The following is a 17,672-nucleotide window of genomic DNA, read 5'->3' on the forward strand; positions in this document are numbered from 1 at the left end:
ATATTTGTCCTTGTGGATAACCAATCATTCCAGCATTATTTATTTAAGAATCAGTCTTTCCCTCACTGATCTGCTATGTCGGCTCTATGTGTTTATATATGTCAATTGTATGCATGTACAGTTTTGTCATATATACGTGTGTGTATTTCATGTTCATTGGTCCCTTTCCTATCTCTTTACCATTACTACAGCCTTAATTACCACAGCTTTAAAATAAATATTGATAAGGCAACTTTACCAACTTCATACCTTTTTTCCAAGTGTATCATGGCTATGTTTGGCTTTTGTTCTACTGTACAAATTCAGAATCAGCTTGTCAAGCTTCAGGCATATACATAAAAAATATTGGGGATTTTATTGGAATTACATGGAATTCATAATTATCTTGAAGATAACTGACATATTTATTATATTGAGTCTTCTAATTTTTCTGTTTATATAAGGTAACTAAAATTTTTCAATACAGTTTTATAATTTTTTCATTAAGGTCTTTCAAGTGTTGGAATAGATTACCCCTTAAAACTTAGTCTTTTATAGTATGTAAATAATATACTTTAGACTGTATTTTATACATATGATTGTTGTATAGAGCTATACAATTGAATTTTGTATACTGGCTTTGCATTCAATAAACTTATTAAACTCTCTTATTAATTGTAATAATCTGTGGATGCTTTACAATTTTTTACATGAACCCACATATCATTAGCAATTAGTGACAGTTTTATTTCTTCTCTCTCATTTCTAAAATTGCTTTCCTGTCTTACTGCACTGACTAGGACCTCTAGTACAATATTATATAAAGTTTAATATAGTGGGTGTCCTTTTAAATTATCTGATCTTAAAGCAAATGTGCCCAATGTCTCACTAGACATCATTTCTTGAAGCATTAGGTATAATGTTTAATATAGATTTTTGTAAATCTTCTTTATTAAGTAAGGAATTTTTCTTCTCTTCCTAGTTGCTAAGGCTTTTGTCACATATTTGTCACCTATGTTGAATCAGATGATTTTATGTCTCACATTCTTTAACCTGGGCATAGTGACCTGTGCCCGCTGAACCACAAGGATGTAAAAACTAAAACTCATATTCTGGCGTCAACAAGTATCTTTAAGGAACAAGCCAGGTGCAGTGTTCTTTTTCCATTTGATTTCCTGTTTCCACTCAGGTGGAATGTTCTTCAAATCCCTTACTGTCTTGCTAGTTTTATGTTGCATTCTTTAAAAGGATACATTTATATTTTATCCAGAATTTTTGATTGTTTTCAGTGGTGGATAGCTCAGTGTATTTAGTCCACTGTGCAAGAAATAGAAGTTTTCCCTTTCCTTTCTGTCAAAATAATATCCCTCATTTCTTGAAGCCCATCTCCTTTAGATTTCCCTTTCTATCATCATTTGGAAATTTTAATTTTGTTCAATCTAGTTATTTATATTACTTTCCAAACCTTCTCCTCCCAACTTTCCAATTTCTTAACAGTTTTACATATTTCTTTAAGATTGAGGTTGGTCAGTTGTATGCATAGACTGTTTTTTCACATACTTAAACCTCTTTTTGTCTATCCCAGAGACAATAATATTTTCAGTTTATGAAGGCAAAGTATGTGCTCTCTTCTCCTTTTGACAACCTTGGAATTCAATAACTATGTATTCCAGTTGCTGAGTGCATTTTGTTGTTCCTTTAGTAAACCTGGTATGATTTATGATCAAGTCCTTCTAGCTTCCTTTTCTATATAAATGGAAAATATATCATAGGAAATTTAATAAGTCCTCCTGTGAACAGAACTCTATTTCATACAAATGTTTATGCATACTGAAAAATTCTTAGCGAAAAATGAAAATCAGAAGAACATTTCATTCTCTTTTTGTTTCATGAAGCATTTCTGGCCAGTCACAGCGGCTCACGCCTATAATCCCAACACTTCGGGAGGCTGAGGCAGGAGAATTGCTTGAGGCCAGAAGTTTGAGACAGCCTGGGCCTCCTAGCCAGACCTCATTTCTACAGAAAATTTTAAAAATTAGCCAGGCATAGTGGCACATGCCTGTAGTCCTAGCTACTTCAGAGGCAGAGGAAGGAGGATTGTTTGAGACCAGGAGTTCAAGGTTACAGTGAGCAACGATTTCCCCACTGCACTCCAGCCTGGGCGACAGAGCAAAACCCTGTCTTTTAGGGAAAAAAGAAAAGCATTTTTTATTCTCCTCACTTTGCTCAACATTTTGATTGTTTATAGTACTCATTGTTTTCTAATATGGTATATAGTTTTTATTTATTATGTTTGTTTCTCACTGTCTTCCCCCAGTAAAATGTAAGTTCCACAAGGGCAGAGATATAATCTGTTTTGTGCATGACATATCCCAAACAGTGCCTGACATAGAGTAAATGCTCAATAAATATATGTTGAATGAATCAATGGTGTACAATGTTTGCATAAACAAATAGTAAAAAGAAACATAAAAGTTCATGATTTACTTTTCTCAAATGGTTTCATATTTTCTTAATCAGTGCTGTTTTATTTTATGCTTTCAGATATCAACATGGCAGGAGAGCCCAAACCATACAGACCAAAACCTGGAAACAAGAGGCCCCTTTCTGCACTTTACAGGTAAGTAGATAAGCACTGTTTTACTCTATATATTAGTGAAATTTTCTTGCAGCTTTATAAGGCAATATAACTTGTAAGGCATCCACTATTTAAAATAATAATCCTTATTGGAATAAAGTACAACAAATGTTGGTCAACATATAAATATATCTTGCTGCATTGGCAAGGATCTCAGATGCCTAACCTTCTCATATCTGCTTATACAACCCTTCTACAAGATACTTATCTAATAAAAATCACTAATGACTCTACCTGACAAGTAGGTGGAAAGGCCAATGTTGGTTAACTTTTTTTATTTTATTTTATTTTATTTTTTGAGATGGAGTCTCTCTCTGTTGCCCAGGCTGGAGTGCAGTGGCACAATCTCAGCTCATTGCAACTTCTGCCTCCTAGGCTCAAGTGATTCTCCTGCCTCAGCCTCCCGAGAAGCTGGGATTGCAGGTGCCCACCAGCACACCCAGCTATCATTATTATTATTATTTTTAGTAGAGATACGGTTTCACCATGTTGGCCAGGTTGATCTCGAACTTCTGACCTCAGGTGATCTGCCTGTCTCAGCCTCCCAAAGTGCTGGGATTACAGGCATGAGCCACCACGCCCAGCCCTTGGTTGACTATTAACTGCATGCCATGTTTATAGCTATTTTACATATGTTGTTTAATTTAATTTTCACAAGACTCTTGCAATGTAGATATTCCTGTTCTCATAATGCAGCTCAGGAACCTGAGATGCAGTTTCTTAGTGATTTTTTCAAAGTCACACCACTGGTTAACAATGGCACCAATACTCAAACTCATGCCCTCTGTACCTTAAATTCCACTCAATCAGTCAGCCTTCTTTATTACAAAGTATATGTTTCTCTCATGACCATTTTTCCCAGACAACAAATATAGTCCTTCTCTTCTCCAGAGAGACAGATCCAATTCCTTTAACCTTTCCTGAAGTGCTTGGGTCTGAGTCACTTAACACTCCGGTCTTTCCTCTCTACGTGCCCCAATTTGTCAGTGTCTATATCTATGCGGAGAATCCAGGTGAAGAGATTTAGCACCTTTGTTGTTGTGTATATACTTCTATTATGTTAAGTAGAATTGAGTTGATTTTGGGGAAGAGTACAAGAGTAAACTTATATAACTTTCAGTTCTTTAAGAACAGCCACTTCTGAAAAAATTATCTTCTGCTGTTAAACCATATGTCCCACTTCATGTGCTTTTGCCATTAGTTTTTGTACTGTAAGTGCTGACTTTGTGTCTATTGCTGTTTAATTCTCTTTTGTTAGATATAGCCAATTGTTCCAGGCTATTGAGATCTCCTATCATCCTATTTATTTGGTTTTCTCCCAGATACATATCATCAGTCCATCAGTATCTGCACCTGAAGAGTTAACATAAAAGTGTTGAGCAAGGCTTCCTTTTTCTCTGATATCATTTGGATAAAGGAGAATTAAGTTATATGTGTTAAAATTGATTATTTTCTGATTTAGTATAGTAAGAAGAGTGCTCAAAAATAGCCTGGAGCACTTTCCTTGTTTTTGTTCTCTGAAAACTAGCATATCTTCTTTTCAGCCACTTATAGCCTCATTTTTTGAACTCTAAGATGAGGGTCAGAACTAGATCACTTCTGAGGTCCTAGTCATGCCTAGTACCCCAGGGCTCTCTACTGTATGGTATTCAGAGATTTTTAAATCTATACTGAAAAATACATCATAATTTCTCTTATTTTGGTTGTTTTTGTTTTAATAAAACATTTTCTTAAAAATGGAAAACAATAGAGTATAACAAATGTTGATAGTGGGTCATGGGGTAATATTGACATTAAAGAGCAGAGATGATGTTATCAACAAGAAGCAAATGACACATTCTGTACCTTGTTTGAGGTAAAGGAGATGATTTATAAAACCGAGAAATTTTTATCAGATTCATTTGTAAATGTATACATTAGAGCTGCAGCTAATGCAGAACATTTGAAAAGTCTTATTTTCAGTTACTGCTAAAACAAGCTGCCAATGGCTATTTTTTTATCATCAAAGAGTTGCTACTGTCTGTGCAATGATATTAATTTTCGTATTTTCTCTTTTCTTGGATTGTTTTGATTTTCTTATGAGAATGGAAGCTCATGACATGAATGTCATTTTCACTGTTATTTCTCTATTACTGTTATATTCAATTGTGTTCAAAAGAACTAGAAGCAGAATTTCATTTAAATATGCTATATTGCATACAAGCCACATTAGTGAGGAAGTGCTTATTTATCCTCCTTTTATCTGTTTACACAAATTAAGGCTGTATACTGAAATTGCAAAACAGTAATAAAGGGGATACAAAAACGTGAATGTATAGCTGAGGAAGCCCTTTTATACACATTTTCTCATTCTCACGTAAGCTTAAGAAAAAAATTACCTTAATTTTATGTGGACAAACTATGTTTTCATAGTCATTCATCTGTTCATCAGATAACTCTACAAAATTGGTAGTATATACTATGCTGTATAAACGAGAAACCTGAGTTTCCAAGACAATAAAGGGTTTGTTCAAGACAAGATCACAGGATTAGGAAATGCGCTCTTGTTTTCAGCCTTCACGTCTAGTATTCTTACCACTAGATTATAGCTCCCTGTATTTAGTCGCTTGCTACCATCTAAACAACACAGATAGGGAAAGTAGAGATTTTCTGAGCATCAAAGCAATCATCAATACTATTACTGTCCATGAATACCATGCCAGCAAGTGGCAGAGGAAATACTATACAATAAACACTACATAAGAAAAACAGATATACCACCTATTTGTGTGATCATAGGGCACAGGTTTTTAGCTTCAAGTAAGTAAGTTCTTTTTGTAACATAGTAGTTGTATAATTTTCCTGAGAGGATAGAGTTGCATAAATGAGGTAAAAGCATTTAGTTCAATGTAGAGAATATGGTGGCGGCTTGGAAAAGGGATGGTTTTTGCTTTCCTGTTCTTTGCATCTCTGAGTCTGTGTTTTGTTTTGTTTTGTTTTGTTTTGTTTTTGAGACAGAGTCTCAATCGGTCGCTCAGGCTGGAGTGCAGTGTCGTGATCTCAGCTCAGTGCAAGCTCCGCCTTCCAGGTTCATGCCATACCCCTGCCTCAGCCTCCCGAGTAGCTGGGAGTACAGGTGCCGGCCACCACATCTGGCTAATTTTTTGTACTTTTAGTAGAGGCAGCATTTCACCGTGTTAGCCAGGATAGTCTCGATCTCCTGACCTCGTGATCCGCCCACTTCGGCCTCCCAAAGCGCTGGGATTACAGGCGTGAGCCACCGCGCCCGGCTTCTGAGTCTGTTTTCTTATCTGTAAAATGCAAGAGGGGGACTCTTTTTACTCGGTCATTCATTCATTCACTTATACAAGATATATTTAGTGTGTATCTACTATGGTCTAGGGACTGTAATAGTGCTTTTCTAGGAAACTAGCATAGAAAATGGCAAGAGCAGGGTGAAGAGAGAGCATAACGTAGTGAAAGTAAGTTATTTGTATGAAGGTAGTCTCTGATTTACCTTCCTGCTCTAAACTGCTATGTCTCTATAACTATTCTATTTGGACCACTAAGTGAACTGCCGCCAGGCTTTCTTCTTCAAGTACATCCACTTTATCTCCAATACCAATCACAAAGTGGTATTCACATGAAATATCCACTGAGGCATAACTTTGATTTGTTTCTTCTTTTAATAGGATTTTCAACTCAGCCAAACAACCTTCAATAAGGCCTTATTATGTGCTAAGTAAACATGGTATACATAGAAAATAAAACAGTGAGACTTCAAAAAGCTTACAGTCTTATGCATAAGTTAGATGCACAGATGAATAAAGACAACTGAGAAGTATGCATACACTTCTGTAAGAGAATAAATGAGGAAGTTACTGATTCTGCCTAGGGGGCAGGGAGTAAAAACATCTGGAAAGTTAAAGGAAGAAGACAACACTTGAGCTGGCTTTTGAAGGGAAAGAGAGAGGGAAGGGCATCTCATAGTAGGAGCTAGGATAGTCTACCTTGTGGGGAATGGAAAACTGGGACATTATGGTGCCCAGGCTGTGAATATATCTATATATCAGGTTAAGGAGAGCTGACTTTTATTCTGTAGGCAACAAGGAACCACTTAAACATGGTGACTGATTGGAAATGGGGTGTGAGGAGAGAGAGTCACAAATATGTCCAGGGTTTTCTAGTTCAGGCTACTGAGGGAATGATCACATGAGCTGAATAGAAGAAATAGGAAACACATGATAAGCAATGGCAGGCTCAGGTGTAAGATCGAGGAAAGGGAGCAAAAAGGAATTATTTCAGTCTTGGACATGAATTCATAAAGACAGACAATCCATTAAAATAGCACTTGCAATAAAAATGTCTCCCATTAGAGTCTATTTGTAAATGAAACATAATTAATCATTTGTGAACATTTCATAAATATTGGACCTGGTCCTAATGGTGAATAGCTAATCCATTCTCTAGGGAAAACATTGTAACTTTTAATAAATTGCTGCTTCAAATACGTTATGTACATTACACAATATCTGTGGCACTCTAAAATAATAATTCTCCCCCAGGAAGTGAGTTTTCCAGCATGCCAACTTTCAATTAATGCTCAATAATTGCTAAATGAGAATAATTGTATGATGGTTTTACTTCTATTTGTAAAGTAGACAGACCTTTCCTCTTTGATGGAAAGCTAACAAAAAATATCAGAGAACAAAGACACTATTTATAAGAGATGAACAAGAATGGATTTTTATTCACCTAGAGGTGACTCCCTTCTACTTGCAGGGAACTCAACTCAGTAAGACATGTAGTATATGTAGTTTCATCCCATTGATTCTGTAAAAATCAATCATCTGGTACTATTGCCAAATATTGCTTTTGGCTATCATACAAATGCCTCTTGTAGCAACCTTCCCATCCCACCCAGATGACCATGAGAATCAAGATTGTCACAAGTCATTTCAAGAGTCTTTAAGATTGTCAGAAGATAACCTACAGTTACAGCCACCATTTTAAGATCATCACAATTGGTGGTGGTCACCATGAATGTGGGTTATATTACAGTAACTCCAATGATAAAAAATAACTTTCAGAGCACAGACCAAGGAAGGTGACTGCAGCAAAATATCTGCGGTGATTCATTCACCACTGGACCTACGTGAGTTTTGTTTTCATCCTTCATGGTGGCTCTAGCACATCATGGGAAAAGGGACCCTTGAATCACCTAAAATGTTCCCTAGAACCTTGAAAGTAGAAATGAAAGTAATGTAAGCTAATTTCAGCTAATGCTAAATAGCAAAAATCAGTATGAAGGAAAAACATCCTGGTCATCTTCACTTCATTGACTTGTACTGTTTGCTGAGAAATGTTTACCAATTAGCTATTGATCATTTTATTCATTTTCTGTCTCCTTTTATAACATCAAGGATAACACACATTCCCTTTCAGAAGCTTAATATTTCCATTATCATTATCTCCCTTTGCACTGGCAAAGGCTTCCTTCCATTTCACCTACCCAGCCAGATGGTTCCACTCAAACTACAGTGTGAGGAGGAGAGGGAAATATTTTCTCCTACCCACCATATTAATACATCCTGTCCTTCTGAAACTGACACAAGCCCAAACACTGACCTGCCTCCCTGGTTTACTTTGAATGTATGTTATTGCTTAGGTCTACATAGCAATTGCAGTCTCTTTCTGCTCAGGATCCCATCTTTCCTGTGCAACCAAATTACTAATGTATGATTATCAAGATCCACAAGAGAAAATACCAAAAACAGTGTATATTTCTAAAACTCAAACCTGAATATCCATACATCTGGGTAATTGAGGGAGAGTTCTCTAATTCAGAAATCTCCACAAATGAATGTTGAAATGCTTTTGTTCTAGAAAAGGTGTCAAACATTCACTTTATTGATTGTTTAAATTTGTGCAAATGTTTTATGTGTGCTTGTTCAGTTTGCTTGGTGGGAAAAATGTTAGACATACCTCCTAAAATAACCTGAGCATTATCAGTGCTTTGAATTTGATCTTTTGTTCCTCAGCTTTTTGGGCTGCATAAAGGAAGATATAAAATTTCCTAAAAGGTAATGTATTTAAGGAGCCTGCAACTATTAGAGATACTCTACAAATTTTAGTTATCCTCATCATTATGATTATTCAAAGAAAACATCTATGATAAAGTATTTTAGGAGGTTTTTCTTGTTTTTTGTTTGTTTGTTTGTTTTTTAAGACAGGGTCTCGCTTCATCACCCAGGCTGGAGAGCAGTGGGCGTGATCTCAGCTCACTGCAACCTCCACCTCCCAGGTTCGAGTGATCTTCCCACCTCAGTCTCCTGAGTAGCTGGGACTACAGGTGTGTGCCACCATACCTGTCTAATTCTTTTTTGTATTTTTAGTAGAGACAGGATTTCACCATGTTGCCCAGGCTGGTCTCAAACTCCCAAGCTTAAGCAATCTGCCCGCCTCAGCCTCCCAAAGTGCTGGGATTACAGGTGTGAGCCACTGCGTCCAGCTTTGAAAGGTTATTTTATATGTTTTTAGCTATGATGATGTTGCTAAATCTCACACAGTCAACTAAACAGGTTAATGTTTTCTATAACTTCTTTAAAAATAAAATTTTTTAAAAGATTATTTTACTTATAGTATGTTCCTCACATTTTAACACTAAGCAAATATAACTTATAGAACTTTTATTTAAAATGTTCAAAAAAGTGCTGACAATACCCATTAAATAGTTCTGCTGCGGGCAATTCTCTCTGCTAGGCTAAAGAATGGCCTATTTGCAGTTTTCTGTTATGTTTTTAATGCATGAATATCCATTAATATCTTCTGGCATATAGAAAGAATAGGGTAGAGGTAGAGGGAGAACTTAATGCAGAGAATCCATCTCTAAGACCTTTGTGGTTTATGTTGCTAGTCTTCAGGTTATTTGAAAGACTACATTACTATTTGTTTGGTTTGACATAGTTTATGATAAAAATCAAGGGAAGTAAAACCATGCAACCAATTTTAAAAGGAGAAAAGTAGCAAGAGTCAATAATTCAGTGGGAATTGAGGGAGGTGGGCAGGTAGGATCAAGCAAATCAAGCAAAAGTTTAATTATACTAATAAAACTTATGCAATCACAAAGTATTACATGAGCACAACAAACTTAGCCATGTGATTCATGGTAGTCAAGGCGAAAACAGGAGCAAAATAATCTATGTAACCACGTAGTAAAAGAAAATACTTGAATATGTGTGAGAAGAAACTATGTTTTCCTAACTCTGTTTTCTGATGTAAACTTATTATATAGGCCTTCATAGGAAGTCATCTAAACAGCATAGCAGGTACCACCTTGAGTAGCATTTAGACAATATGTGCACGCATGTGCGCACACACACACACACACACACACACACACAGGTTTTAAAGCTGATGCCATTTTTCTTATGAACTCAATAAAAGCCAAGGATAAACTGTAGTAGAACAAATCACACGATATTCCTTTCCTTTCTGCTTCTCCCAAGGCAGTTTACTATACTGTGACAAATTTATCATCCTATAAAATTCTAGGAGTAGTGTTCCATGTAGCTAGATCTACAGACCAGGCCTTCAAATTACCACACAGCTGCATACTTGGAGGAGATAGAAAGGAAAAGTGGGCTGACCCCTTGCTTGGCTTATCCACTCAGCTTCTAAGTCTAGAAGAAAAAGACAATGCTTGTATGTCTAGAACCTGTAACAGTGACCACTTGAGCTGCTACTTAAGACTCCTCTTTCTTTGAGGTAGGGAGAAGTGGAAAAGGAATAGTAAACCAAGAATGGGATAGAAAGGGCTGAAATTTCACATCATTCTTACAGTTGGCAGGTGCCAATGAAGACAGGCAACTGATTCTTTCTAATTGTTGGTTTTACTACACCTTGGAAACTGTAGCCTGTCATGAAATTGTTGCTTTCTTTTATATATAAAAGCATGGTTCTGTGCTGAAGCTAAGATCTCTTCATCAGCAGGACTCACGTTATGGTCTTTTACGCTATATTCTCCTGGCATCTCACTGTGGGGTATTGCAGTTAGAGCACCAACAACAGCACTAGTCCCTACTGGAGCTTAGCAGGAACGTGTGCATCTCATATGCTGGGTCATTGCGCAAGTGCTCCCTGCCTGGGATGAAGATGCTTTGTGGGTTTTATCTTGCAAAGGGCAATGCCCTTGCTTGCTTGTAAGTTGAAGTATCTTCATTGTCAGTGTTGATTTCATTTGTTTTCATTATTTTATGGGTATTGTTCATTGTCTTTCTATCCAGTGACCTGTTTCTTGTTTTAGGACAGTCCTTAGTAGAGAATGTAGGGTCTTGAGCGTCCAACCTGTGATAAATTTGTAAGTCCATTGTTTGTTTTAATTTTGAAGTGTTATCTCATTCCCTTTGTGCTCACCATATCACCTTCTCCTTCTCAATCTATCCTTTGCGCTCACCATATCACCTTCTCCTTCTCAATCTATCCCTGTATTCAAGATTCCAGGATATGTTTTTCCTTCCATATTACTGTATGGAGGGTAGCATGAAAGAAATTGAAATGTCTCTAAAGATTTATCTCTAAATGAATCAAATTAAAGACTAAAAATTTTTAATGTTACAGTGTTACTCTCTCATCATACTGTTGGGGAAATGTAATTAAAACAAGTATTTTCCCAAGTCAGAAATCCTCTCCACAAAGCTAATAGAGAAAGAAAAAGCTTGTATTATCGAATAAACATTAAGCCAAAATGTGGTGCACATCACAGGCAACCTAAGAGACTGAAGACAGAAAGAGATCTTACCTTTTTATGTAGCTAAACACATGCAACCTATTACATACATATTTTCAATATAATCAACAAGTAGTCCTCAAGTAAGAGGATTGACAGCACCATTTGTCATAGATCCTTCATTCTAACTGTTTCTGGTAATTGGGGTGACCATTTATTTATGTTAGGTAATTGACTTTATGCAAAAGAAAAACAAACTTTTCATATTCTCATGAAAGGAGGTAGTTCTGCAATTTGGAATAAGCCTCCTGCCCCCACTCTGCCTCCCCAGGTCCTTGAGAAAGACATTCCCAGGTCACAAAGCTGACAAAATGCCAATCTAGTCTTCAAGTGGATTCATATGTATTTAAAAAAGAAGATGAAGTAATTGCAATTCACAGTTTTCTAAAGTAAATCCCCAAATCAAAAGGAAGGGCGGGAAATCTCTTTCTTTATTTTCAATAGGGAGAATTAAGCCACCTGTTTTTAATTTGTATTTGTCCTTGGAAGCACAAGGAAGAAAAATCAAGGCAGAAAAAGTGAGCAACCAGCCAGGAAGTCTAAAAGCTAGGGCTCAGGTTCAGGTTTCCTGCCTCCAACTCTAAAATCATTCTGTATTTTTCTTCTAATTTTAGGTTTTTAGGGTTTTGTCTCATTTCTTTTTAAACAATAGTACAATTGGCAGTGCCATTTAAGGACTGACTACTGAAGATTGATGGAAAGTTCCTCTTTTTTCACCCGTTCTCTAGCAGTTAGAACCCTGTGCTCCACCTCCTGGTTGCTCCTCTAAAGCCCCTGCAGCCACATCAGGGCTTCTTCTATAACACAATCTTCACACATGCAGGGATGCTTTAGCAGCAGACGGACCGTGTAACTTCTAACAATGAAATAAATGGTAATAAACAATTTGACAATGTGTAGAAGAATGTTTGAGCCCATATAAAATGAGAAGAGGAGAGAAGAAGAAATGATATTAACAGTGTAGATGGACGTGATTAATGAGAAACCAAACAGCCCTTTTTCCTCAGTCATCTAGTCTCACTCTTACAATGTGAATGATTTTTTAAGACATATAAAATCATTTTACAAAATTGGAAAATTCTATTATCTTTGTAAAAATGTATTTTTCCCTAGTCCATTAAAGTTTGAAAATACTTATTACAAATTATAAGCTAGAAGACTTTAGGTTATATAAATATTTTTAATGTCAATTATGAACAAGTTCTGCATGGTAGAAAAGTGGCTTATAGGTTTTTTAAGTGTTGGTTTTAATTATATTAATTAGAAAATAATCTACAATTTCCTTATAAAACTTACATAAACTATTTGGTGTCTTTGTGAGAGTAATTCTTCTGATGGAATTATAAGTACTAGAAGTAAAGCTAGATAGGCCTCCTTTTTCCATGTTTAGACAGAAGGCAAAAGGGAACACCAGATAGTCTCACTAGATTATCAGTTGGCTATGCATGATGAATGCTTCACATGAAAATTCATTATTTTAGAAGTTAATTAACTGTTAAACTTTCTAAATTTCTTTCTAGTGGAATTATAACATGATTGATAATTTATTTTTATTGGTATTTCCAAATATCACAATACTTAGGGATCTTCTTCCAACTGAGAGTTGACATCTATTTTGCTTATGTTTATTGTATGAAGGAATCAAAAGACAAGGGGCTTGTTTGAATTAAGCATATTACATTGGAGCTGAAACTGAGATGCCACATAGTTTATGTAGAGTTTGGGGGTGCTTTTTGTTTTTTATAATTTTAACTTTTGTTTTAGATGTAGGGGGTACCTGAGCAGGTCTGTTACCTGGGTATATTGCATGATGATGAGAGTTTATGTTTTAATATTTGTTTGACATTATCTCCTCTTCCCACTCAGTCCTGAAGATTTCAGTGTTCATTAGAAGCACTGGACTGGAAGTCAGGAAACCTGCAACTAAGTTGTGTATCTGCTACTACCTGCCCAAACTAATTAAGTGATTATAATAAAAAATCAACCTCTTTTAAGCCCCATTTTCTCATAGTAAAATGAAGGAGTTGAATTAAAACACCTCTTACTTTATTTCCATTTCTAACATTCTGGGACTCTGCTGTTTACTTCCCAATCCAGAGACTAAAGTCAGACATACATGCTTTATTGTTAAGTTAATACCTTTTTTCCTTCAAACTCGGTGCAGTGTCTTAAAGTATTCATGTCTTTTGACTAATTCCATCCTTTGGAGTATATCTAAGGAGATAATTTTAAATATTTTTAAAAACATTTTTTAAAAATTAAATTATTCCAAGATGTTCTTTGCAGTTTTATTTATAATAGTGAGTAATTTATTTATAATAGTGAGTAATCTGATCCAACCAAAATATTAAGCAGTAATGGGTATGGTGCACCTATTAGATGAAATGTTCACAAAGTGTTAATAATGACATGAAAGAACTTAGCGTTTGATTAGAGAAAAAAACATTTTAAGTTCTGGGATACATGTACAGGACGTGCAGGTTTGTTACATAGGTAAATGTGTGCTATGGTAGTTTGCTGCACCTATCAACCCATCACCTAGGTATTAAGCCCAGCATACATTACCTATTTATTCTGATGCTCTCCCTCTCCCCGCCTCACCGCCCACAGGCCCGAGTGTGTTTTGTTCCCCACCTGTATCCATGTGTTCTCATTGTTCAGCTCCCACTTGTAAGTGAGAACATGTGGTATTTGGTTTTCTGTTCCTGTGTTAGTTTGCTGAGGATAATGACTTCTAGCTCCATCCATGTCCCTGCAAAGGATATGATCTCATTTTTTATGGCAGCATAGTATTCCACAGTATACGTATACCACATTTCTTTTATCTAGTCTATCATTAATGGGCATTTGGTTTGATTCCATGTATTTGCTATTGTGAATGGTGCTGCAATGAACATATGTGTGCATGTATCCTTATAATAGAATGATTTCTATTCCTTTGGGTATATACCTAGTAATGGGGTTGCTGGGTCAAATAGTATTTCTGGTTCCAGGTCTTTGAGGAATCGCCACGCTGTCTTCCACGATGTTTGAACTAATTTACATTCCAACCAACAGTGTAAAAGAGTTCTTATTTCTCCACAGCCTCGCCAGCATCTGTTGTTTCTTGTTTTTTTAATAACTGCCATTCTGACTGGCGTGAGATGATATCTCATTGTGGTTTTGATTTGCATTTCTCTAATGACCAGTGATGATGAGCTTTATTCCATGTGTTCGCTGGCTGCATAAATGTCTTCTTTTGAGAAGTGTCTGTTCATGTCCTTTGCCTACTTTTTAATAGAGTTGTTTGTTTTTTTCTTGTAAATTTGTTTAAGTTCCTTGTAGATTCTAGATATTAGACCTTTGTCAGATGGTTAGATTGCAAAAATTTTCTCCCATTCTGTAAGTTGTCTGTTCACTCTGATAATAGTTTCTTTTGCTGTGCAGAAAATCTTTAGTTTTATGAGAACCCATTTGTCAATTTGGGCTTTTGCTGTGATTGCTTTTGGTTAAAAAAAATTATATAAACATCATGACCAAAACTACTTAACAAATAAAATATATGCAGAGAAAAAAATAGAGCAAAATATTAACTGTAATTTTCTTTGTATGGTGGGAATATAGATAAATTTTTCTTTAATCTTTTTTAAAAATTATACTTCCAGTTCTGTGATACATGTGCAGAACATGCAGGTTTGTTACATAGGTATACACATGCTATGGTGGTTTGCTGCCCCCTTCAACCCGTCATCTACATTAGGTATTTCTCCTAATGCAATCCCTCCCCTAGCCCCCCACCCCCAAACAGACCCCGGCGTGTGATGTTCCCCTCCCTGTGTCCATGTGTTCTCATTGTCCAACTCCCACTTATGAGTGAGAACATGCGGTGTTTGGTTTTCTGTTCCTGTGTTAGTTTGTTGAGAATGATGGTTTCCAGCTTCATCCATGTCCCTGCAAAGGACATGAACTCATCTTTTTTTATGGCTGCATAGTATTCCATTGTGTATATGTGCCACATTATCTTTGTCCAGTATCACTGAAGGGCATTTGGGTTGGTTCCAAGTCTTTGCTATTGTGAACAGTGCTGCAGTAAACATACATGTGCATGTGTCTTTATAGTAGAATGATTTATAATCCTTTGGGTATATACCCAGTAATGGGATTGCTGAGTCAAATGGTATTTCTGGTTCTAGATCCTTGAGGAATTGCCACACTGTCTTCCACAAGGGTTGAACTGATTTACAGTCCCACCAACAGTGTAAAAGTGTTTCTATTTCTCCACATCCTCTCCAGTATCTGTTGTTTCCTGACATTTTAATGATCGCCATTCTAACTGGTGTGAGATGGTGTCTCATTGTGGTTTTGATTTGCATTTCTCTAATGACCAGTGATAGTGAGCTTTGTTTCATATGTCTGTTGGCCACATACATGTCCTCTTTTGAGAAGTGTCTGTTCATATCCTTTGCCCACTTTTTGATGGGGTTGTTTTTCTCTTGTAAATTTGTTTAAGTTCTTTGTAGATTCTGGATATTAGCCCTTTGTCAGATGAGTAGATTGCAAAAATTTTCCCCCATTCTGTAGGTTGCCTGTTACCTCTGATGATAGTTTCTTTTGCTGTGCAGAAGCTCTTTAGTGTAGTTAGATCCCATTTGTTAATTTTGGCTTTTGTTGCCATTGCTTTTGGTGTTTTAGTCATGAAGTATTTGCCCATGTCTATGTCCTGAATGGTATTGCCTAGTTTTTCTCCTAGGGTTTTTATGGTTTTAGGTCTTATGTTTAAGTCTTTAATCCATCTTGAGTCGGTTTTTGTATAAGGTGTAAGGAAGGGGTCCAAAACAGCATGGTACTGGTACCAAAACAGATATATAGGCCAATGGAACAGAACAGACGTCTACATATATCTGATCTTTGACAAACCTGACAAAAACAAGCCATGGGGAAAGGATTCCCTATTTAATAAATGACGTTGAGAAAACTGGCTAGCCATATGCAGATAATATTTTTCTTATAACTTTAATACATAATGCAATTTTTCTTTAAAGAGAATTTTATAACCAAAAAAAGATGTATTTTAAAATTAGATATTTTCAGTGAAAAATGACAAACACCATACAAATGACTCATGCAGGCAATAGTGAAGGTTTTGGGAGGTGGGGCTGGTGTTAAGCAAAGCCAGAGAAACACATAGTACTAGACTGCTTTAGTCTCCATGGTTATTAGAAAAGTTAATTTTCTAAAAGGGCAACTTCATTAACATTAGTCTCACAGTTCAGCACAGTCCAGTGACCCTGTGTGGAGGCATAGTTCCTACTAGAGCTAACTGCAGGAAGTGGCCTATCAGTCAGCCCAGGCCAGGACAGAATGCGGAGTTCAGTATGCAGAGCCAAGGGCAAGGAGCAGGATATGGGGGCCAGGAGAGCAGCTGAAGTCCTCTAATCTTCAAAAAGAAAAAAGTCAAAATATCTGAGCCTTTAAGTGGTGCAGTGGAATGAGCAATCAGGAATGTGTGCTAAAGGCAGTTCTTATGACTGCGGATTAGTGAGCAGGTAGGAAGACAATTGTGCCTGCCTAATAATAACTGCCCCCTGGTATTTAAAGCTGTAATTCAGCTGCTTTGCTGCTGCTTTGAAAGGACATAGTGTGTGTGAGCTAAAAGAGTAACGGAATAAAGTCCAGCTTGTGGCCTTAGTATGCAGAGCGTGGGACATGACAGAAAAACAGGAGATACATGATGTATTCCTAACTCAGAGAATCTATCATCAATGCAGAGCAACAAATGGTAATGAGTCTGAGTTCAGTAAATGTATCAGAATGTACTTCTTAAGAATGTGATACACCAACCAATAGCTGAGTTTGAAAAGGAAACAGACGATGACCCACAAATTACAGATAATCAAGAGTGAAAAAGCATTTTGAGTTGAATTACTTAGCAATTGTTAAAGGTAGTTTAAATGCTATCTTACTAAAACTATCTACAACATCAGTGGCAAAGACACTTATGATACTATGAGAATTCAGGAAGAATTTAAATGGAATTGTAATATAATTTTATGATTTGTTGAAGATTATCTTTTTCTCATTTTTTTCCTTACTCTTTGTTACTCCAACTCAATATAGCAAATCTCATGTTTAGAAGATTGAAAAAAAAACATTATATGATCTCATTGAAAATATGGGCTGGGTGCGGTGGTTCACACCTATAATCCCAATACTTCGGGAGGCTAAAGCAGGCAGATCACTTGAGCCCAGGAGTTCGAGACCAGCTTGGGCAACATGGTGAAACCCCATCTTTACAAAAAATACAAAAAT

The 17,672-nt window shown here is 36.4% G+C and overlaps 1 protein-coding gene across 34 annotated transcripts in view; it reads left to right on the forward strand.

The window, feature by feature from the left end:
* RALYL (RALY RNA binding protein like) overlaps nucleotides 1–17,672 on the forward strand; it is a 730,553-nt gene that overhangs the window by 581,340 nt on the left and 131,541 nt on the right. For all 34 annotated transcript variants that reach the window (XM_054656850.2, XM_063817226.1, XM_016959617.4 and 31 more), the window contains one exon: nucleotides 2,524–2,599. In XM_054656850.2, the coding sequence (XP_054512825.1) occupies nucleotides 2,524–2,599 (76 nt within the window). The remainder of the gene's footprint in view (nucleotides 1–2,523; nucleotides 2,600–17,672) is intronic.

The sequence above is a fragment of the Pan troglodytes genome, chromosome 7, assembly GCF_028858775.2.
Source record: "Pan troglodytes isolate AG18354 chromosome 7, NHGRI_mPanTro3-v2.0_pri, whole genome shotgun sequence".
NCBI classification, from domain to species: domain Eukaryota; kingdom Metazoa; phylum Chordata; class Mammalia; order Primates; family Hominidae; genus Pan; species Pan troglodytes.